We start from the raw sequence: 23135 nt of genomic DNA, 5'->3' as shown, positions 1-23135 counted from the left end.
CCCTGGAGGTTTTTCGGCTTCCTCTGCAGCGTGGGGCATGGGTCACTTGCTGGTGGATTCTCTGCAGCTTGAGTTCTTCAAACCACAATTTGAAGACTTCAATAACTCGGACATAGGTTAGGGGTTTGTTATAGAAGTGGATGGGTAGGGTTCTGTGGCCTGCTTTGTGCAGGAGGTCAGACTAGATGATCATATTGATCCCTTCTGACTTATGAGTCTATGAGTCTATACTGGCATTGAGAGATAAAGAGGTTCTATATTCCACATCCCTTGCATCATTGTCCATAGGCTGGGCATTTTCCTTTCTGCCTTTCATGCCACTCACTGGACCATGATGGCTGCTTTCTTGGCTCTGTGTCTCTGTCCTGCTTCCCTGGTTCCTTTAGCTTGAGCCTGTGTACTTGGTCTGCACCAGTGACTGTCACTGTTTTGCTCCTTCCCCAGACAGTTTATTTGCCCTTGCTGTTTGGAGGCATTTCTCTAGGGTTAGAGCTGTTCCTTTCCACAATCTTTCCAGTACGCTGGAATCATGTGTCCCACAAATGATCCTGTCTCTACTTAGGGAATCTTTAATGTCTCCAGAGTTACATATGGATGCCTGTGTTCTCAGCTCCTTAACATAATTATCTATTTCCCTTTCTGATTCTTGTTTCCAGGTTTAAAAAGGTCTCTCTACAATTGCTTTCTCTTCTGGGGTTGCCATATTCAGTCCTGGCCCCCAGCCCCTCCTGCTCTAACCACTAGATTCCACTCCCCTCACTTGAGTTCTGTCCCTGGCTCTTGGAGGAGAATGGGGTATAGTTAAGGCTAAGTTTTAGTTATGGATATTTTTAGTAAAAGTCATGGACAAATCACAGGCAGTAAGCAAGAATTCATGGCCTGTGACCTGTCCATGACTTGTACTACATATCCCTGAGTAAATCTTGGGTGCTCTGGAGGTGGCAGCTCAGGGGCATGTGAGTGCTTGGGCAGGGACAGCAGCATGCAGCTGGAACCCGCACTGCTATTCAGGGGTGGGTGCGCAGTGGCTCGAGACTTCCCCAGCAGTGGCTGGTGTGGCTGGCCCACAGACTGCCTAAGCTGCTTGGGTGGCCCCAAGGCCAGACACACCAGCTGCTGCAGAACTCACAGAGATCCCAGAAAGTCTCAGAATCTCTGACAGACTTGCAGCCCTAGGTATAGTGTGTTGGGGGGTGGGCAGGGGCTTGTCATCAGGACTCTTGGGTTCTATTCCTGGCTCTGGAAGAGGAGAGAGGGGGAAAGTTAAAGGGAGGAGATGTTAATTAGATTAATTATGATATTTGCATGGAGGTTCCCTACAGCCCTGAAAGTCAGGGTGGAACACTGGCTAGAGCACTAGACTGCAATTTAAGAAACCTGAGTTCTGATCCTTGCTCTGTCACAGACCCATCCTTGCTCTGTGCCTCAGTTTCTCCATCTGTAAAACAGGGATAATGATACTGACCTCTTTTGTACAGTGCTTTGAGATCCACTGATTGAAAGTGCTATATAAGAGCTATGGATTATTTTATAACTCAAACTTATATTATATATAAAGGGGATATGATACAGTGGATGATATCCCAAGGAGTAGAAGCTAAGCTCTATCTTGATATTGGTAGCAGCGTTATGCTGAAAATGAATTTTTGGAGGAAAAGGCCTGGTTGATATTGCTCTTGGTACAGGCACTGATGGAGCAGGTGAACAGAACAGTGGCAGACATGCCTGCAGGAGTTTGTATTGTGTTTTGATGAGTACACTGGACCAGCTTCACATAGTCCCCAGAGCACCAAGTCCTGGGAGCTCCATCACCGGGGCTGGATGACCAGAAATGGAGCTAAGAGCCACTTTCCTTTGCTTTGGGCTTGGGCTGGGACAGTTCAGGAGTCGCAGCAGCAGCAGTTCCTGTTATCCAAAGTTGTCACTGACATTGGTCAACGTGAACCTGCAGCCAGATGTACATGCCATATAGAGCCCTTTCTGGGACCTAAAGATGTGATGGGATTACACTGGAACTTGGATTCAGTTATCAAGCAATACAAACTAGAAAGAAGACGAAACTAACGAACCTGCAAAGACAAGAAGAGGAGTGGCTTGAATGACTCCCCAACCAGAGGTAGCTGCGGTGGTGGTGACACCTAGAAACAACTTGACAGGGGTGAGGCGGCAGGTGTGCTGAGACCAGATAGCCTCTCACACTGACTACTACTGTCTCACTGTTACCTTGTGCTCCCCCATCTCTGTCTCTCTATCCCTCTGTTGTCTCCTGGCTTGTACTTAGATTGTAGGGCCACTCTCCAGAGCCATGTCTGTGTGTTCTGCATTTGTACAATGCCTAGCACAATGGGGTCCTGTCTGTGAATCAGGCTCCTAGGGGTTGTGGTTGTGGTAACACATATAATAAATAATCATAATCCTGTAAAATTGCCAGCAGACACAGGCCTTCCATAGACTCTCGCTGCATGGTTTGGTTGCGAGCTTTCTGGAAAATTGGAAAAACCACTTGCACTTAAACATCAGGATGACCCCCTTCTGATCTTCTGCAGGGCTGCCCAGAGGATTCAGGGAGCCTGGGGCAAAGCAATTTCAGAGGCTACTTCCATAAAAAAAAGTTGCACTACTATATTCTCGTGGGACCCTCAAATTGCCCCACTTGCCCCCCCGGGCAGCCCTGACCTTCTGGGAAAGTATAGCACGGTCCAATCCGGTGTCAGGGAATGGGAGCCGGGGCCTTTCCCCTCTCAGGGCACCAACCCCGATCCAGCCCTAGGGCAAGTGGACTGGCAGGCTCGAGGGTGGGCAATGGGATTTGGGACCTTTCCCCTCCCGTTAGTTACATGACAACAGCACCTGAGGCGGCAGGGCACCGACCAGCGATTAGGGCAACGTGCGTGGCAGCCGAGGAGCTAGGAAAGCGAAGAATTCCCCCGTCCCGAAACATGATTGGCTGCAAAGAGTGTCCGTCTCCCCGGCAGAGAGCACGGATTGGTGGGTGGGCGAGGGCCGAGGTTATGAATGGAAAGCCGCTGGGGGTGGGTCTGCAAGCAGGAAGTAGCGGCAGGTGGCGGCTCTGGGCGCGTGCCATAGCGTGAGTTGGGTGCAGGGCGGGTCTCGCGCACCCTGCCGGGGGGAGGGGCGTGCGTGGGGGTCTCGGGGGGAATCCTCAGAGCAGTGGGAGTTCTGGGGGGGGGTGAAGGCCCCCCCGCGGTGCAGGGGGCATAGGCCTCGCCCAGACTGCGGAGGCACCAGGTGTGAGCTGGAGGCTGGGCACGGGGAGTGGAAGGGGGTGCACTAGGGTGTGCAGGCACTTGTGGGTGCAGATGTTGCTGCAATATAAGGGTGCACCGTGCAATGAGGGCACTGTCATCGGGTGGGGGAGTGATGCTGAGATGCAGCTCCCTCTAGGGTGAGGCATGGGAGCAGTTTATGCAGGATCCCTTACCTAGCCTCCTTGGGTGCTGCATCTTGGGGTGGATGTGTCATTGTACAGCTGTGCTTGGGAGGGCAATTGTGTGGTTGCGTAGGTCAGTTAGATAGGCCATTGCATGAGTGTGTGGTTGTGCACATGCCACTTTGGCTCAGCTGTGGGGCAATAGCCCTGTCTGTCCTTGCTGACCTTCTGCAGTAGCTATTGTTTGGAGGGGATAATCAGCCAAGGGATGAATATGGAAGTGGGAGGGGAGCTGGGTCTTATGGTTAGAACATGGGCTGTGGGTTGGGACTGAGGGACACCTATGCTCTCGCTACAGGCTGGCCAGCAAGATGGTGGACTCACAGTACGTGCTGCCCAATGATGTGGGGCTGGCGCTCCTGGACTGCAGCGAGGCCTTCCGGCTGCTGCTGCGGAGTGAGCGGCTCTACGCCCACTACCTGTCACGTGCCTGTTGGTATGGGGGGCTGGTTGTGCTGCTCCAGACTTCACCTGAGGCACCAGCCATCTATGTGCTGCTGTCCCGCCTCTTCCGCGCCCAGGACCCTGACCAGCTGGGGGAATTGGCACGCTCCACTGGCCTCACTGACCAGGAGTACCAGGTACCACCATACCCAGATACCTGGGTTCTGTCTCCAGCTCTAGAAGAGGAGTGGAGTCTAGTGGGTTAGAGCACTGGGGAGGAGCTGGGAGGCTGGTCTCCTGGGTTTCTTTGGCTCTGGGAGGGGATTGTGTGTTAGTAGGTTGGAGTGTGGGGAAGGGAGGGTGGGAGCCAGGACTCCTGGGTTCTCCCTGGCACTGGAGTGCCTGGCTGGACCCTGATCATTCCTCTCCCCACCTAGGCGTTCCTGGTTTATGCTGCTGGCGTCTTCTCCAACATGGGGAACTACAAATCTTTTGGGGACACCAAGTTTGTGCCCAATTTGCCCAAGGTGAGTCTGTGGACGCAGGGGGCGGAGCGAGGGAGGGACCACATGCCAGAGTCATGGGGATGGAACATGTTTTGGAGTTTCCATGGGGAGACACTGCTCCCCAGTCACAGCATCATCCTCTTGCCAAGAGCTCTGTGCCAAATGCCTTCCCTCATTGGCTATAGGGCAGGTCCCTGACTGAGTTGAATGTTCCGTGGAGGGAGGCTGTTTGGCCCTCCCTCACCCCATGGCTCCAGCCCACTTATTCCCCCCTCCATGACAGCTCAATCCCTGTACCCCCTTTCCCCCCAGGACAAGCTCCGGCAGCTGATCTGGCAGAGCCAGGCATTCCAGGAGCAGCCAGAGGAGATGGAGTCGCTGTGGGATAGGTGTGGGGAGCTGATGTTCTCGCTGGACCCACAGCAGAGACAGTTGGGGCTTAGAGAGAAGGTAATGCCCCATGCATACACACATGATGATTCTGGTCTGGGGGAGTGGTGGGGGTTGGAAGCAACCAGGATAGATTGATCTAAATCAGTGATTAAACCACTGATTTGAATCATGATTTAAATCAGCCAGCAGGAAACCTTGATTTAAATAATCTATTGTCATCTTGTTTTCCCTTTGTATTTTTTAGTTGTTTTCACAGAGAGAGGTTTATTCTCATTGGTTGTTATAAATCATTCATAGACTTTAAGGTCAGAAGGAACCATTATGATCATCTAGTCTGACCTCCTGGACAATGCAGGCCATAGAATCTCACCCACCCACCCACCCCACTCCTGTAACACCCTGCTAGCTTACGTCTGAGCTATTGAAGTCCTCAAATTGTGGTTTGAAGACCTCAAGCTGCAGAGAATCCTCCAGCAAGTGACCCGTGACCCATGCCCCATGCTGCAGAGGAAGGCGAAAAACCTCCAGGGCCTCTGCCAATCTGCCCTGGAGGAAAATTCCTTCCTGACCCTAAAAATGGTGATCAGTTAAACCTTAAGCATGTGGGCAAGACTCACCAGCCAGCACCCAGGAAAGAATTCTATGTAGTAACTCAGATCCTACCCCATCTAACATCCCATCACAGACCACTGGGCATACTTACCTGCTGATAATCAAAGATCAATTGCCAAATTAATTGCCAAAATTAGGCTATCCCATCATATCATCCCCTCCATAAACTTTTATCAATTTTAAAAAAGGTTCCCCGCCCCCCCCCCCCCCCTGAAGCCAGATATTTCTTTGCCCCCACTACTCCCTTGGAAGGCTGTTCCAGAACTTCACTCCTCTAATGGTTAGAACCTTCGTCTAATTTTCAAGTCTAACTCCTAGTGTCCAGTTTGTACCCATTTGTTTCTGTGTCCACATTGGTACTAAGCTTTAAATAATCCTCTCCCTCTCTAATATTAATGCCCTTATGATATATTTATAAAGAGCAACATATCACCCCCCCTCTCCTTCTTTTGGTTAGGAGCTAACACAACCAGCTCATTTAGCTCCGTCTCTTCATAAGAAAGGTTTTCCATTCTCGGATCATCCTAGAAGCCCTCTCTGTACCTGTTTCCAGTTTGAATTCATCCTTCTTAAACATGGGGGAGACCAGAACTTGCAACAGTATTCCAGATGAGTCTCACCAGTGCCTTATATAAACGTATACTAACACTCTCTTATCTTTGCCTGAATAACTAGCCGATGCACCCTAAAACTGCGGTTAGCTTTTTTTTTAACGGTCATATCACATTGGCGGCTTCATAATCATCTGTGATCAACCAATACTCCGAGGTCGTCATCCTCTTCTGTTACTTCCAACTGATGTGTCCCCAATTTATAACTAAATTTCTTGTTTATCAATCCCTAAATGCATGACCTTGCACTTTTCACGATTAAATTATGCTATTACTATTACTCCAGTTTACAAGGTCATCCAGATCTTCCTGTAGATATCCGGTCCTTCTCTGTGTTAGATACCTCCCAGCTTTGTGTCATCCGCAGACTTTTATTAGCACTTTCCCACTTTTTGTGCCAAGGTCAGTAATAAAAAGGTTAAATAAGATTGGTCCCAAAACTGATCCCTGAGGAACTCCACTAGTAACCTCCTCCAGCCTGACAATTCACCTTTCAGTACGACCCATTGTAGTCTCGCCTTTAACCAGTTCCTTATCCACCTTTCAATTTTTGTATTGACCCCATCTTCCAATGTAACTAATAATTCCCCATGTGGAACCGTATCAAATGCTTCACTGAAATCAAGGTAAATTAGATCCACTGCGTTTCCTTTATCTAAATAATCTGTTACCTTCTCAAAGAAGGAGATCAGGTTGGTTGCATGATCTACTTTCTGAAAAACCATGTTGTATTTTGTCCCATTCCATTGACCTCAATGTCCTTAACTATTTCCTCTTCAAACTTTTTTCCAAGACTTACATACTACAGATGTTAAGAATAACAGGTTGTAGTTACTCGGATCACCTTCTTCCCTTTCTTAAAATTGGAACTATGTTAGCAATTCTCAGTTGTATGGTACAACCCCTGAGTTTACCAATTCATTAAAATTCTTGCTAATGGGCTTGCCATTTCATGTGCCAGTTCCTTTAATATTCTTGGATGACGATTATCTGGGCCTCCGATTTTGTCCCATTAAGCTGTTCAATTTGCCTTCTACCTCGATGTGGTAATATCTACTCATATCCTCATTCCCATTTGTCATCCTTCCATTATCCTTAAGCTCCTCATTAAAGACTGAGGCAAAGTATTTGTTAGTATTGGGCATCCTAGATTATCCTTAACCCACTCCATCCTCAGCGTTTAGCGTCCCACTTCTTCTTTTTTTGTTTCTTCTTATTTATATGGCTATAGACCTTTTGCTATTGGTTTTAATTCCCTTTGCATGGCTTTTGGCCTTTCTCACTTTATCCCACATGTTCTGACCACAATAAGGTACCTTTCCTTGCTAATCCTGCCCATTTCCACTCCTTGTAGGCTTTCTGCTTTTTCTTAATTCACTCTCTGAGATGCTTGCTCATTCCAGCTTGGTCTTGCAACTCCTGCCTATGATTTTTTCCCCCTTTCTTGGGATGCAGGCTTCTGATCAGTTTCTGCAACTTTGACCTGAAGTAATTCCAGGCCTCCTCCGCTTCCCTAACTAATTTCCTTAATTTTTTAAAGTTAGCCCTTTTGAAATAAAAAACCCTAGTCCAGATCTATTTTTTGTTTATCCTCCATCTAGTTTGAACTGAATTAGCTCACGATCACTCGAACCAAGGTTGTCCCTACAACCATTTCTTCAATGAGGTCCTCACTTATCACCAAAACCAAATCTAAAATGGCGTCCCCTCTTGTTGTTCTTCAACTACTTGGTGAAGAATCCATCAGCTGTCGCATCCAGAAAACCTGAGCCCTATTATTATTATAGCACTTGTCCTCACAGTCTATATCTGGGAAGTTGAAGTCTCCCATGATCACACAATTCCCATTAGTGTTTACTTCATTAAAAACATTAAAGAGGTCTCTATCCATATCCAAATCAGATCGCGGCGGTCTGTAGCACACCCAAGCACTATCTCAGGGGAGGCTCTAGTAGCTTCTTTCCCAGTGTGATTTTTGCCCAGACAGACTCTATCCATTCCATCACTTCTTATTTCTTTACAGTTAACCTCATCATTGATATACAGTGCTACTCACCACCTTTGCCTTTATTTCTGTCTTTCCTAAACAGCACATAGCCTTCAATATCTGTACTCCAGTCATGACTATACTATTCCACCATGTTTCTGTTATCCCTATAATATCTGCATGGTGTCAAGTATCAGAGGGATAGCCGTTAGTCTGGATCTGTGAAAGCAGCAGGAGAATCCTGTGGCACCTTATAGACTAACAGAGGTTTTGGAGCGTGAGCTTTCGTGGGTCTGACGAAGTGGGTATTCATCCACGAAGCTCACGCTCCAAAACTCTGTTAGTCTATAAGTGCCACAGGATTCTCTGCTGCTTATAATATCTGGTTTCACTTCCTGCACCAGTAACTCTAGTTCCTCCATTTTGTTACGTAGGCTCCTCACATTGGTGTATAAACATCTTAATTGTTGCCGTTTGACTTCACTGACATTCTTTACCCGATTAGGCACAGACATTCTACCACCAGTATCACCAAACAGGTTGATTTATAGATTCTTGAATTCTAAGGCTACGAGGAACCACTGCAGTCATCTAGTCTGATCTCCTGTGTAACACAGGCCACAGGACTGCCCTGAATTAATTCCTGGTTGAACTAGAGCAGTGGTTTTCAAACTTTTTTCTGGGGACCCAATTGAAGAAAATTATTGATGCCTGTGCCCCAACGGAGCTGGGGATGAGGGGTTTGGGGTGTGGGAGGGGCTCAGGGCTGGGGCAGAGGGTTGGGGTGTGTAGGTGAGGGCTGTGAGGTGGGGCTGGGAATGAGGGGTTCAGGATGTGGGAAGGGGCTCTGGGCTGGAGCAGCAGGGTGGGGTGCAGGAGGGAGTCAGGGATCTGGGCTGGGGATGTGGATGAGGAGTTTGGGGTGCTGGAAGAGCTCTGGGTTTGGGGGAGCTCAGGGCAGGCGTTGGGGTGCAGGGGTGTCAGGGATCTGGATTGAGGGTGCAGGCTCTAGGGTGGGGCCAGGGATTAGGGGTTTAGGGTGCAGGAAGGGGTTCCAGGTTGGGGGGGCGGGCTCAGGGCTGGGGCAGGGGATTGGGCCACGGATTTACCTCTGGTGGCTCCTGGTCAGCAGCGCAGCTGTAGTGCAGAGGCAGGCTTCCCGCCATTCCTGGCACCGCAGACCATGCTGCACCTGAAGTGGCCAGCAGCAAGTCCAGCTCCTAGGCAGAGGTATGCAAGTGGCTCTGCGCAGCTCTTGCCTGCAGGCACCACCTCTCCCTCAGGTCCCATTGACTGGGAACTGGCCAATGGAAGTGTGGAGCTGGTGCTCAGGGCAGGGGCAGTGCACGGAGCCCCCCTGCCTAGAAGCCGGACCCCCTGCTTGCCACTTCTGGGGCACAGCGCAGTGTCAGAACAGGTAAGCACTAGTCTAGTGGGTCTGAAACTTTTGTACTGGTGACCCCTTTCACATAGCAAGCCTCTGAGTGTGACCTCCCCCCCTTATAAATTAAAAACATATTTTTATATATTTAACAGCATTATAAATGCTGGAGGCAAAGTGGGGTTTGGGGTGGAGTTGACAGCTTGCGACCCCCCCATGTAATAACCTCGTGACCCCCGAGGGGTCATGACCCCCAGTTTGAGAACCCCTACACTAGCCTATCTTAGCTGGGCAGCACCGCCAGCAGGACTTTTAACATCCTGGTCGGCAGTGCTGACCAGAGCGACCCAGTGCCTTCCATGCTGTGACCCAGCTTGAACTTTGAAAAACGCTGAACTAGAGCACTAAATTAAGGTGGAGGCTTTTGTGCAGAAATAGAAACTGAAAGAGCTGTGGTTTGAGGTCATGCAGATAGCAAAGTTTGCTCATTGTCAAACTAATGGCGTGCCCAGGTCTCTCTCTGCTCCAGCCTCAGGACACGCAGGCCGTTGTGACATGTATAAAGCTTGACTCGTCCTCAGCCGCTGAAGATGGTTTAGCCCCAATTGCTCATATAATTACACAAGCTGTGCATGTCCCCCCTTAAAGATCTGAGGAGGGCTCATCCATACAGCATATCCTATTATTGTGTATTTCTTTCAGTGTTTCTAATGGTTTGCAGTAAGTTTTGGCTTTGCCAGAGCCTGTCAGGAGTTCAAACTGAATTTGAAACACATTGAAGAACAGTTAGCCAAAGAATCAAAAAGTTAATAGCATGTTTTTTTTAAGTACATCAGAAGCAAAAAGCCTGCTAAACAACCAGTGGGGACATTGGCCAATCGAGCTGCTAAAGGAGCACTAAAGGATAATAAGGTCATTGCAGAGAAACTAAAGGAATTCTTTGCACTGGTCTTCACGGCTGAGAATGTGAGGGAAATTCCTGAACCTGAGCCATTCTTTTTAAGTGACAAAGCCGAGGAACTATCACAGATTGAGGTGTCCTTAAAGGAGGTTTTGGAAGAAATTGATAAACTAAACAGTAATAAGTCACCAGGACCAGCTGGTGTTCACCCACGAGTTCTGAAGGAACTCAGATGTGAAATTGCAGAACTATTAACTGTACTTTGTATCATTTAAATCAAATGACTGGGGGATAGCTAATATGATCAGTTAACTTACGCGATTAACTCAAAAATTACTCGCCATTACTCGCTCTGTTAAACAGCAGAAATACCAATTGAAATGTAGAAAAACATCCAAAAATATTTAAATACATTTTCAAATATATCAATTTAAATTACAACACAGAATACAGAGTGTACAGTGCTCACTTTGTATTATTTTTTATTACAAATTTTGCACTGTAAAAATGATAAAAGAAATAGTATTTTTTCAATTCATCTCATACATGTACTGAGTACAATCTCTTTATCATGAAAGTGCAACTTACAAATGTAGGGTTTTTTGTGACATAACTCCACTCAAAACCAAAACAATGTAAAACTTTAGAACAGGGTGGGCAAACTTTGTAGCACAAGGGCCACATTGGGGAGTAGAAGTTGTATGGCGGGCTGAGACTGGTCATAAAATTGGGGGTGCTGGCTCTGGGGAGGGGCTGGGGATGAGAGGTTTGGGGTGCAGGAGTGTGCTCCGAGCTGGGATCAAGGGGTTTGGAGAGTGGAAAGGGGACCAGGGCTGGGGCAGGGGGTTGGGGCGTGGGGAGATGCTCAGGGAGTGCAGGCTCCAAGTGGTGCTATCACAAGCAGCTCCTATGCGGAGCTGGAGCAGGGCCATGCTGCAGCTTCCGTGAGCAGCGTGGTGTAGCCCCGACCGGAGCAAGACCAGGCCGCATGGTGAGGCCATGACCGAGCACCCCAGCTGGAACAGGGCTGAGTCACTGATGCAGCTCACGGGCTGCCTTAAAATGGCTCCGGCCCGCAGGCTGTAGTTTGCTTATCCCTGCTTTAGAGCCTACAAGTCCACTCAGTCCTGCTTCTTGTTCAGCCAATCGGTAAGACAAACAAGTGTTTTTACATTTGTGGGAGATAATGCTGCCCATTTCTTAATTACAGTGTCATGTGAAAGTGAGAACAGGTGTTCACATGGCACTGTTGTAGCTGATGTCACAAAATACTTGCGTGCCAGGTGTGCTAAAGATTCATATACCTCTTCATGCTTCAGCCATCATTCCAGAGGACATGCTTCTATGCTGATGATGCTCATTAAAAAATAATGCGTTAATTAAATTTGTGACTGAACTCCTGGGGGGAGAATTGTATGTCCCCTGCTCTGTTTTAACCACATTCTGCCATATATTTCATGTTATAGCAGTCTTGGATGATGACCCAGCATATGTTGTTTGTTTTAAGAACACTTTGACAAAATGGAAAAAGATACCAATGTGAAATTTCTAAAGATAGCTACAGCACTCGACCCAAGATTTAAGAATCTAAAGTGCCTTCCAAAATCTGAGAGGGACAAGGTGTGGAGCATGCCTTCAGAAGTCTTAAAAGAGCAACACTCTGATGTGGAAACTACAGAACCCGAACCACCAAAAAAGAAAATCAACCTTCTGCTGGTGACATCTGACTCAGATGGTGAAAATGAACTTGCCTCAGTCCTTATTGCTTTGGATCATTATCGAGGAGAACTCGTCATCAGCATGGAATGATGGTTGAAGCATCAAGGGACATATGAATCTTTAGCGCATCTGGCATGTAAATATCTTGCAATGCTGGCTACAACAGTGTCATGCAAAAACCTGTTCTCACTTTCAGGTGACATTGTAAACAAGAAGCTGGCAGCATTATCTTCTGCAAATGTAAACGAATTTTTTCAAATGGTTGAATGAGAAGTAGGACTGATTGAACTTGTAGGCTTGAAAGTTTTACATTGTTTTATTTTTGAATTCAGGTTTTTTTGTACATAATTCTACATTTGTAAGTTCAACGTTAATGATAAAGAGATTACACTACAGTTCTTGTATTAAGTGCATTGAAAAATACTATTTCTTTTGTGTTTTTACAGTGCAAATATTTGTAATAAAAAATTAAGTAGGCATTCTATGAGGTGCGGCTGGCATCAGTGCTGGGCACTGTAAACTTGTATTTTGTGTTGTAATTGAAATCGATATATTTTAAAATGTAGAAAACATCCAAAATATTTAAATTAATGGTATTCTATTATTGTTTAACAGCACGATTAATTGCAGTTAATTTTTTAATCGCTTGACAGCCCTAGTTGAAACTATGGTAAAGAACAAAATTGTCAGACACACAGATGAGCATAATTTGTTGGGGAAGAGTCAGCATGGTTTTTGTAAAAGGAAATCATGCCTCACCAATCTACTAGAATTCTTTGAGGGGGTCAATGAACACGTGGACAAGGGGGATTCAGTGGCTACAGTGTACTTAGATTTTCAGAAAGTCTTTGACGAAGTTCCTTACCAAAGGCTCTTAAGCAAAGTAAGTTGTCATGGGATAAGAGGGAAGGTCCTCTCATGGATTGGTAACTGGTTAAAAGATAGGAAACAAAGGGTAGGAATAAATGATCAGTTTTCAGAATGGGGAAAGGTAAATAGTGGTGTCCCCCAGGGGGCTGTATTGGGACCAGTACTATTCAACATATTCATAAATGATCTGGAAAAAGGATTAAATAGTGAGGCAGCAAAATTTGCAGGTGATACAAAACTAGTCAAGATAGTTAAGTCCCAAGCAGACTGTGAAGAGCTACAAAAGGATCTCACAAAACTGGCTGACTGGGCAACAAAATGGCAGATGAAATTCAGTGTTGATAAATGCAAAGTAATGCACATTGGAAAACATAATCACAATTATATAAAATAATGGAGTATAAATTAGCTGTTACCACTCAAGAAAGAGGTCTTGGAGTCATTGTGGATAGTTCTCTGAAAACTTCCACTCACTGTGCAGGAGCAATCAAAAAAGCAAACAATGTTGGGAATAATTAAGAAAGGGATGGATAGATAAGACAGAAAATATCATATTGCCTCTATATAAATCCATAGTACGCCCACATCTTGAATACTGTGTGCAGATGTGGTTGCCCCATCTCAAAAAAGATATATTGGAATTGGAAACGTTTCAGAAAAGGGCAACAGAAATTATTAGAGGTATGGAACGGCTTCCCTGTGAGGAGAGATTAATAAGCTTGGGACTTTTCAGTTTGGAAAAGAGATGACTAAGGGTGCTATGATAGAGGGCTATAAAATCATGACTGATGTGGAGAAAGTAAGTGTTGTTTACTACTTCTCATAACACAAACTAGAGGTCGCTAAATGAAATGAATAGGCAGCAGGTTTAAAACAAACAAAAGGATGTATTTTTTCACACAATGCACAGTCAAACTGTGGAACTCTTTACTGAGGATGTTGTGAAGGCCAAGACTATAACAGGATTTAAAAAAAAGAACTAGATAAGTTCATGGAGGATAGGTCCATCAATGGCTGTTAGCCAGGATGGGCAGGGATGGTGTCCCTAGACTGTGTTTGCCAGAAGCTGGGAATGGGCGACAGGGGATGGATCACTTGATGATTCCCTGTTCTGTTCATTCCCTCTGGGGCACCGGGCATTGGCCACTGTTGGCAGAGAGGATACTGAGTTAGATGGACCTTTGGTCTGACCCAGGAGGGCTGTTCTTATATTCTTATTTTCTTTGGAAAGAGAAATGGATATCATGATCAAAAATTGGATGTAAATTAAAAAAAGAGATTCATTTTTTAAATCAATCTGCCCTGGCTGCCGGGGGAGATGAGGGGTTAGTGGGTGTGGCTGGTGGTAGGGAGACAGGGGGGTCAATGAGCGTGACTGGTGGCAGGGAGACAGCAGGTCAGTGGGCTTGGCAGGTAGCAGGGAGATGGGGGTCAGTGGGCGTGGCTGGCAGCAGGGAGACGGGGTCAGTGGGTGTGACTGGTGGCAGGGGGCTATGTCTCCATGGGCATGGCTAACAGCAGGGAGACAGGGGGGTCTCAATGGTCATGGTGACACCAGGGTGACGGAGGGGTCAGTGAGCATGGCTGGTGGCAGGGAGATGGGGGTCAGTGGGTGTGGCTGGCAGCGGGGAGGGGTTGGGTGAGTGGTCTTGGTGGCGGGGAGGGGGGATTAGCAGTCTGTCTGTCTAACACCATGCCCTCTCCCTCAGGGCATCACCACCTATTTCTCTGGGAACTGCTGTTTGGAGGATGCCCAGCTAGCCCAGAAATTCCTCGATTCTCAGGTACTTGCTGGCGCGCTGACATGGGACATCTCACCGGGTCCCCCCAGACAGCTCCGCACAGGGCAGCCCCAAGCTTGACCACCTCCGTCGGGTGTGTCTGCTGCCTCTGCATTGCTATGGCCCTTGTGCCCATAGGGCAGTGCCCAGCATCAGACCTCCTGGGGTCTGCACCCTTCAGGTTTTCCATCCCCCACTCTGATTCCAGTGCCTCTGCATGGGGTTGTAGGGTGCCCACTGAAGTGGGGGGTCAGATGGGGTAAATCTCCTACCCCCTCCAACACCATCTCCGCATCTCTCTCAGAACATCAGTGCCTACAACACACGGCTCTTCAAGGAGAAGGACAAGGCAGGGCAGACATGCTACGAGGTGCGGCTGGCATCAGTGCTGAGCACTGGTAAGACTCCCCCTTCTCTGCCCCTCACTGCTTGGCTCCCCCTGATCTGTGCTCCCACAGTACCCACCTCCCTGAGTTCCTCTGATCTGTGCTCCCCACGCTGCCTGGATCTCTCCCCAATCCCCCAGCCTGTAGTCCCCCTCACTGCTGCCTGGATCCCACCCCCATGCTTAGCCCCCAGTCTGTACTTCCCCCTCACTGCTGCCTGGATCCCACTCCCATGTTTAGCTCTCGGCCTATGCTCCCCACTCTCTCCCTTCCCCCATTGAATTATCTGTCTTTCTGGGTCTCTCCCCAGATGCACCCGTCGACCATGAGCTGGCCCCCAAGCTACGCACCTTTGAGTTTGAGGGCTGCACGTTCCGTGTGACCCGCGGGGACTACGCACCCCTGCTGGAGAGAGTGGTGGAGAACCTACAACGCACCAAGGCATGTGTCCCCCTTCCGCCCCCTGTGTGTGCACTGAGCTGTGGGGGCCTCTGTTGTGGGGGGAGGTTGGTCTCTCACAGTGGCTTATGTAGGGTTTAAACCCTAACTCTGCCACCAAGGGGAAACCTTAATTTTGTATCCAGAGAGAGAAGATAGTCTTAGGGACAAAGGACCCAGAGCTTGGACTCCTGGGTTCTGTTCCCAGTTCTGGGCGGAGAGTGGGAAGGGGCTGAACCCAGGACTCCTGGGTTCTCACTTTCTGGGGTTGAGATGGTGATGGGGACAGCGGAATTTATTGGGGGGTGAGGAGACAAATGGCTGAAGCCAGATGAATGGTGGTTGATGATCTAGGTGTCTTCCCCTCTTCTCTCCCAGACTCATGCTGCCAACACCAACCAGGAGCACATGCTGGAGCATTACATCCGTAGCTTCACCCAAGGCTCCATTGCAGCCCACAAGGAAGGTTCCCGTTGCTGGATCCGTGACAAGGGGCCTATTGTCGAAAGGTGGGGGCTGGGAACCAGGACTTCTGGGTTCTGTCCTCAGCTGTGGCAAGGAAGTGGGGTTTGGTGGATTAGAGCAGGGAGGGCTGGCAGCCAGGGGTTTTGAGAGAAGTCAGGTGCCAGCCGGGGCGGGGGGGGCGGGGGCAGGCTGGGAGAGAAGGGAGTTTGTTCGTAGGGACATTCGCCTCCTGGGATCAGCGAACTAGGGGGCTTGTCTCTTAGAGCCCCCCCGGGCCAGGCCAGGCCAGGCCATTTAATGTGATCTCTCCTTCCACAGTTACATCGGCTTTATTGAAAGCTACCGAGACCCCTATGGCTCCCGGGGGGAGTTTGAAGGTAAAACACGAGGCCCCCAGATCCCAGCCTCAAAGGACCCTGGGGGACCAGGAGGGGTTGGAGTAGTGGAAGAGAGGGGATGAGTTGGCTGTGTGTGGAGGTGTGTTTTTCTGGATGTGCTTTTGTACTGTAACTGATAGGGTGTGGCTGACTGCTGGGGGGAGTTGGTTGTGTGGTCGTGTAGTGTCATTCTTTCAGTGGGGGGTGTGGCTGTGTGTCCCTTGCAATTGTATACTGTAGGTGTGTTTTGGAGATGGTGGTCATATATTGTAATTGCTTTGTGGGAGTTGTAGGGGAGGGGTGTAGTTCTGTGTGACTGTTGGGGTGTTTTGTGTGGGGTTGCGTTCTGCAGTGGGCTTGAGGGGTGTGTGGTGGTGGTGGGCAGAGGGTGGCTGGCTGGCAGGGGCGGGGCAATACTAGCCAGCCCTGTCCACAGCACCCGCTCCCCCTCCCCCCCAGGATTTGTGGCCGTCGTGAACAAGGCCATGAGCGCCAAATTTGCACAGCTGGTCGAATCGGCTGAGCAGCTGCTGTTGGAGCTGCCCTGGCCCCGTGCCTTTGAGAAGGACACCTTCCTCACGCCGGACTTCACCTCACTGGACGTGCTGACGTTCGCAGGCAGTGGGATCCCGGCTGGCATCAACATCCCCAACTGTGAGCACTACCCACAATCCTCTGTGCCTGCGGCCCTGCCCGCAGTGCTCTGCACCTCCCCGGGGGCTACCCACAATCCTCCCTGCCTGCATCCCTTCCCAGAATCCCAGGTGCCTCCCAGGAGCTATCCACAGTCCTCTTCCACCCTGGCACTATCCAGAATCCCATGCATCTGCGTCCCAGTCACTGGGGTGGGAGACCACACCACATGTAAGGCCCGCTGGTCTGTCCCCTTGAGATGCTCTCGCCTCATGGTGCGTGCTGTCCTCAATGCCCTAGCAAGGCCCTATGGGGCACTGTGCTGCAGGGAGGATTCAGTAACACCCCTTGCAATCAGTTCTGACCTCAATGCAGCACTAGGGGGCACTGTGCTGCAGCGAGCAGGGTAGAGGGTACAATAGGCGCTCTTGTTACATTCCAGTCCAGGGACAGCTTTAAAACTGGAGTTTTATTAAGCTCTGTATCAAAACCCAGACACAGCAACACATGTTGCGCAAGCCCCATTACTGCTCAGTGCTTTCAGAGCACAGATGCTGCTGCTACTGTAACCAGAGCTTCCCCTTTGGACCCCCTTGGCAGACCTTCAGTCTTTAAAGGGACATGGCACAGGCAATGCTAACCCTGACATTCCCTTTGGAGTACTACACTCCCTCCAGTTCATGTAATGTCTTCCCGAGCAAAATAGAACCCAGTCCATCCGTTTGAGTTATAAACAATAGTCCCAGCACATCACTGTCATTGTCATTTGAGCCTCTCGTCAGTCACAAGTTCTGGGATTGACGGTGGGACCTTCTGCAGCTCTCTCCCATTTATTTCACGTTCAGCAGAAAGTTTCTGCAGCAATTTTAGTTTCGCTGTCCAACAGAATAGTCAGTTCTGAACACCTTCAATTAGGGTGACCAGATGTCCTGATTTCTTAGAGACAGTCCTGGTATTTGGGGCTTTGTCTTATATAGGCACCTATTACTCCCCACCCCGTCCCAATTTTTCACACTTGCTCGTCACCCTACCTTCAGCCCCCAAAGATTTTCATATCTTATGGAATTAACAGTTCCTATGTGATCGGTGGCATCACCATGTAACTCCAAGTCACTGGGCATATGGCAAGCTACGTAGGGAAACACACTAAATTAACAGAATTACAAACTATTCAGAGCCATAAAATGTTGTAGATCGACATCCACAGTGTGAGTCAATATCCCCTACATCAGTCTTGGATGGAATGCTGGATAAGGTGCAGAAATAGGTACTGGGTATGGCATGTGACAAACACGAGGACACTCTCCTGGTGCATTCACCGGTTCAATAGTTGGATTTAGACATTGATAAGTAGGTGTCCTAGCTGTTCCTATATCAGCATCTTCAGGGCTCTTCTCTTCCTAGTCAGCCGACCTTGTGTGTCAGCGATCTGTCCTCCGGGGCACTGCTGGTTTCAGGTTCCATGGTCACATTTTGATAATCCCGTTGTTCAGCGGCTGTTGCAAATGTCCCATCAATGTGACCAGCAGTTTCCAAACGTACAGGGTCAACGGGATCCTCGTTTCCCAGCTGAGGAAGAAATATCTGTGGATTCAGAGTCTCTGTTCCATGGGCAGCATCGGATACCATCAGCAACATAGTTCATCTTCACTCTCACGTTCAGAGTCCCTGGAGTCCGAATTCCTGTCCTCATCTTAATTTCCCTCAGTGTTAGTTTGCCTTGTCCTGTATGTCTTCTGTAGTGGTGTTACATCCAAGGGGAAGTCATAGGGAAGTAGAAGATAGGGTTCTTCACTGCCAACACTTCCTTTCCTGTCTTCTGCTTGTGCTTCATAGACTAGACCGGGGTAGTCAACAGGTGGATCACAGGCCCAATCCAGATCACCAGATGCTTTTGAATGGACCCCAACATCTTTTTAATTACTTATTATCACTATTATTGTTGTTGGGTTTTATTATTTTCCCTTGAGTCCGGACCTTGACTATACCTTGACCAAGAAATTTGGACCTTGACCAAATATAACTGACTACCCTGGACTAGACTGTCCCCTTCCCTGTGAAGTACTGCCTGATTTTTTATCTTCCCACTACAATCTTAATTTGTCTGGTCCCCTTCTCTCTGGGAGACTCTGGACGAGTACTGGTGTGCCTGGCAAGAGGGCAGCAACGTTCACTTTCTAACCACAGTGATTTCTTTCGTGAGTACCAGATCTTTGAGAACATGTTGATGCTGGTTTGTCAGCTTCTTTCGTCTGCTGTTTCCATTTCTCAACGTAATCTTTACAGTTCCCAGGTGCAGACTGAGAGTTTATAGGTCAACCAAGTGCAATGTCAGTGGGCAAATATGCTGAACTTCCCTATAATAAACAGAAGGATGAGAGCCGAGTAGCTCATTTCATGTACAGTTATAGGCAACAATCACTTTATTAAGGGAATCCTACCAATTTGACGTTTGTTCTCCCGGCAAGGTTTTCAACCTACCCAGCCGAGCCTGATTCAGCCTTTCCACATGTCCTTTGCCCCACGGATGCTTTGGAGTTGTGCAAGAAGTTTGTTTTACTGTAGTGCTGTAACCTTTGGAATAAATGATTTTCAAACTCTGCCTCTTGGATCCTTTTGGGGAAACCAAATTTTAAAACGAAGTCACCGAAGATCTAGTCTGCCATGGTGTTTCCTGACTCGGTGGTGAAAGGGTAGGCTTGGACATATCTAGTGAAGTGATCCCTTGTGACTAAGATGTATTCATATCCTTCTTTGCTTCTGTCTAGATGCAAGAAGTCTCTTATACAAGCCCGGGTGGTTCTGTTGTAACTGTGAGTTAATGGTGCTCTGGTAGCCTGGTGAGGGTTCTTTTGCTTGTCGCGTGGACAGACTCTAGTGACAATGTCTGTCTCTCTTCGTCTGTGGCCAATAAAACCAATTTCTTGCAAAACTGATTACTTGCTCTGCTCCTCAATGTCCCATCTCTTCATGTGGTTCTTGATCTACTTGCTTTTGGATTTTTCAAGTAATACCAGGTAGCTTGGTTTCCAGTAAAGTCATGTTTGTAGCACAGCATCATATTTTCAGTGAGAATCAGCTTCTTGTGAGGCAGACAGTACTTTCTGTCTCAGATCAAGGGCTGGGAGTAGCAAATCCTGAGATGTGTCATCTTGTGCTGCTCTTGAGAGCTGCCAGGGAAGTTCAGTTGCATCTTTTTCCTGGTAATAGGACCTTAATATACCCTCAGTTTTGACAGGCTCTGATTAGTTTTTCCCTCCAAGTAACTCCTGAAGCTTAGTCCTGGGCAAACTGCCTTGATCACAGCTTCCATTGTCTCTCCCTCAGCATACCCCTTTTGAATTCCACTGTCAGTTTGATAAGCCAGACTGTTTAGGCTTAGCCTGTCCTCTTGGTTGGCATTCCCAATCTGCCCTGTTGTTTTAAAATCTTTCCTTAGACTTGGTTCTATTTTCTGGGCTGGGGGTGGCAGATTTTCCACAGGGGTTTGGCTTGTTAATTTCATTCATGCTTTCCTAAGATTGTATTTCAAGCCATTTAAATATTTCAGCACTCTGTGTCTGAATTGTCTCCTCTTCAGTTGTTTCTGTTTGCTCCCCATTTGCTGCAGCGATTATCTTATCTTGTAATGCCAGCAATGTAGACAGTCCCTGATCTTCCAACTCTTCCTGCAATGGTTTACATATTTGATTAAAGCAAGTCGACATTTTGCTGCAGTTTCACTGTGACTTGTCCCAGAAATGCCCAGAGAGTCGCAGACCATACTTTGGCTAGTATAAAAGTCCTCCTTCCTCCATGTGACAGTCCTCTAATGCTCTCCAAGCCAAAGTGTTTGTAAATAATGAAATCTTCCCTGGCAGCTTTCCCTGGAACAATCTACAGCAGCTTCTAGGGAGGTTCATCTCCTGGAGAGGTCAGATCACTGCAGTTCATCCTCTCCTGGCTGGGAGTGTAACTCTCCCCTCTCCTAGTGCATCCGACGAAGTGGGTATTCACCCACGAAAGCTCATGCTCCAATACGTCTGTTAGTCTATAAGGTGCCACAGGACTCTTTGCTGCTTCTGCCCTCTCCTAGTTGCTGCTGATCTTAGTGCAGTGCTAAGGGGTGCTGTGCTGCAGGGAGAAGGTTTGGGGCAACAGTGTGGGGCGGGGAGGGGCTGAGCCGAGTGTCTGCTTCCCCCACCTCTCCAGATGACGACATCCGCCAGACCGAAGGTTTCAAGAACGTGTCCCTGGGCAACGTGCTGTCAGTGGCCTATGCCACCCAGAAGGACAAACTGACCTTCCTCACTGAGGAGGACAAGGTATGTGGGAGTTTGGAGCTGTGGGTTGGGGTTGAGGGGGATTGGTGGAGCTGTGGGGGTTGAGGGAAGGCCAGGGCTGGGATAGCAGCGGTTCTGGGTTGGGACTGAGGGGCACTGGGAGAGCTGGTCAGGAGCCTGTAGCTGGGATAGCAGGGGGGCAGTGAGTCAGGACTGAGGGGCACTGGCAGGGCTGGGGAGGTCAGGGGAACCCAGGGCTGGGATAGCAGGGGGCCAGTGAGTCAGGACTGAGGGGCACTGGCAGGGCTGGGGAGGTCAGGGGAACCCAGGGCTGGGATAGCAGGGGGCAATGGGTCAGGATTGAGGGGCACTGGCAGGACTGGGGGGTTAGGGGAACTCAGGGCTGGGATAGCAGGGGGGCAATGGGTCAGGACTGAGGGGCATTGGCAGAGCTGTGGGGGTCAGGGGAACCCAGGGCTGGGATAGCAGGTGGGCAGTGGGTCAGGATTGAGGGGCACTGGCAGGACTGGGGGGGTTAGGGGAACTCAGGGCTGGGATAGCAGGGGGGCAATGGGTCAGGATTGAGGGGCATTGGCAGAGCTAGGGGGGTCAGGGGAACCCAGGGCTGGGATAGCAGGGGGGTAGTAGGTCAGGACTGAGGGGCACTAGTAGAGCTGTGGGGGTCAGGGGAACCCAGGGCTGGGATAGCAGGGGGGTAGTGGGTCAGGACTGAGGGGCACTGGTAGAGCTGTGGGGGTCAGGGGAACCCAGGGTTGGGATAGCAGGGGGGCAGTGGTTCAGGATTGAGGGGCATTAAACAGGGACCAACAGAAAAAGCACAACAAGGCATCACTTAGCAGAGCTCGAGAGGTCAGGGCGGGCTAGCCCCCCCCCACGCCCCCGACCCACCCCCCCTTTCGATACCGGCATGTAGGATCATATACAAAGGGGCTTGGGAATGCAGGGGGGGGCAGTGTGTCAGGAGAGGGAACCGTCGAATTATAAAAAACCATAATAACAAAAGAACAAAGGGTGCGGGCCACCGAATCATAACCCTATCCCACCTCCCCCACACTACCCTCTGCCCTCCACCGCCACAGCCATTTCCCGACCGGGACTGGCAGAGCTGGGGCGGGGGGGGGGAGGGGGGGGGGGGATGGGGGGGGGGGGGTTGCGGAGCAAAGGCACAGAGACAAGGGCGGGGGTTACATGGATGGGGTTGGGAGGAAAGGGCAAACTGCACACCCAACAGCTGACTGAGCTGTGCGGTCTCGTGCAGGACTGTACCTATATAGTGCTACGGACCAGCATGGCAGTGTGGCCTACACATTTGCCGCGTGCCAGGTCGGTGCTTCACTCCGAGCTCTGGGGGCAAAACGGCAGGGGAGGTGGAACGCCCCCTCTTTGGGTTCGTGCAGGTATGCACACCCCTTGCAGGGATGGGGGGAGGGGGAAAAGGATCTCTGTAAAACAGCCCTGTGCCCACCCGAGGAGGACGGGACCACCCAGCTCTGGCCAGGCCCTATAAATTCACAACCCCACCAATGAGCTCCAGCTGAATCTGCCCTCTATCCCCAAGCCACACTGTTCCCAGCGACGGGATTCTGTACACAGTGTTTGGGATGAGCTTCTCCCCATGTGACTCAGCTCGGCTGGTGCGGCGTGGCAGGTGCTGGCCTGAGGGTGAATGCAACGTCTCCCATTCCACAGAGGAGTAAGGGCACTGCAAGTTGACAGAGAGGCCTGTGATAACGGAAGAGGGGGAACTGGTAACGTGGTGTATGCTAGGGTAGGGGAATGGGGTATAAGAGGGTGGGAGGAGCAATGAATGCTATTATTGGGGGAAGGAAGTGGCAAGCCTAAGCTTACACTGACCATTGTGGATGCACCTGTTAGGAGTCGCCTAACCTGCACCCTGCACCCTAAGAGTCCAATGAGATATCCCCATAGCGTGTCTTCCCCAGAGCCCTGCTCTACC

The 23135-nt window shown here is 49.3% G+C and overlaps 1 protein-coding gene across 1 annotated transcript in view; it reads left to right on the top strand.

Moving 5' to 3' along the window:
- The first annotated feature begins 2991 nt into the window (after positions 1 to 2991).
- DPP3 (dipeptidyl peptidase 3) overlaps positions 2992 to 23135 on the top strand; it is a 23364-nt gene continuing 3220 nt past the window's right edge. The window contains exons 1-11 of the mRNA XM_032804286.2: positions 2992 to 3088; positions 3750 to 4032; positions 4273 to 4362; positions 4654 to 4791; positions 14525 to 14599; positions 14901 to 14994; positions 15293 to 15423; positions 15799 to 15929; positions 16204 to 16262; positions 16722 to 16916; positions 21087 to 21199. Coding sequence (XP_032660177.2) covers positions 3012 to 3088; positions 3750 to 4032; positions 4273 to 4362; positions 4654 to 4791; positions 14525 to 14599; positions 14901 to 14994; positions 15293 to 15423; positions 15799 to 15929; positions 16204 to 16262; positions 16722 to 16916; positions 21087 to 21199 — 1386 coding nt within the window. The 5' untranslated portion in view covers positions 2992 to 3011. The remainder of the gene's footprint in view (positions 3089 to 3749; positions 4033 to 4272; positions 4363 to 4653; positions 4792 to 14524; positions 14600 to 14900; positions 14995 to 15292; positions 15424 to 15798; positions 15930 to 16203; positions 16263 to 16721; positions 16917 to 21086; positions 21200 to 23135) is intronic.

Source organism: Chelonoidis abingdonii, chromosome 17 (genome assembly GCF_003597395.2).
Source record: "Chelonoidis abingdonii isolate Lonesome George chromosome 17, CheloAbing_2.0, whole genome shotgun sequence".
NCBI lineage: Eukaryota > Metazoa > Chordata > Testudines > Testudinidae > Chelonoidis > Chelonoidis abingdonii.
Note: the sequence above shows the minus strand (reverse complement) of the source record. Positions and strands in the feature narration are given on the sequence as shown.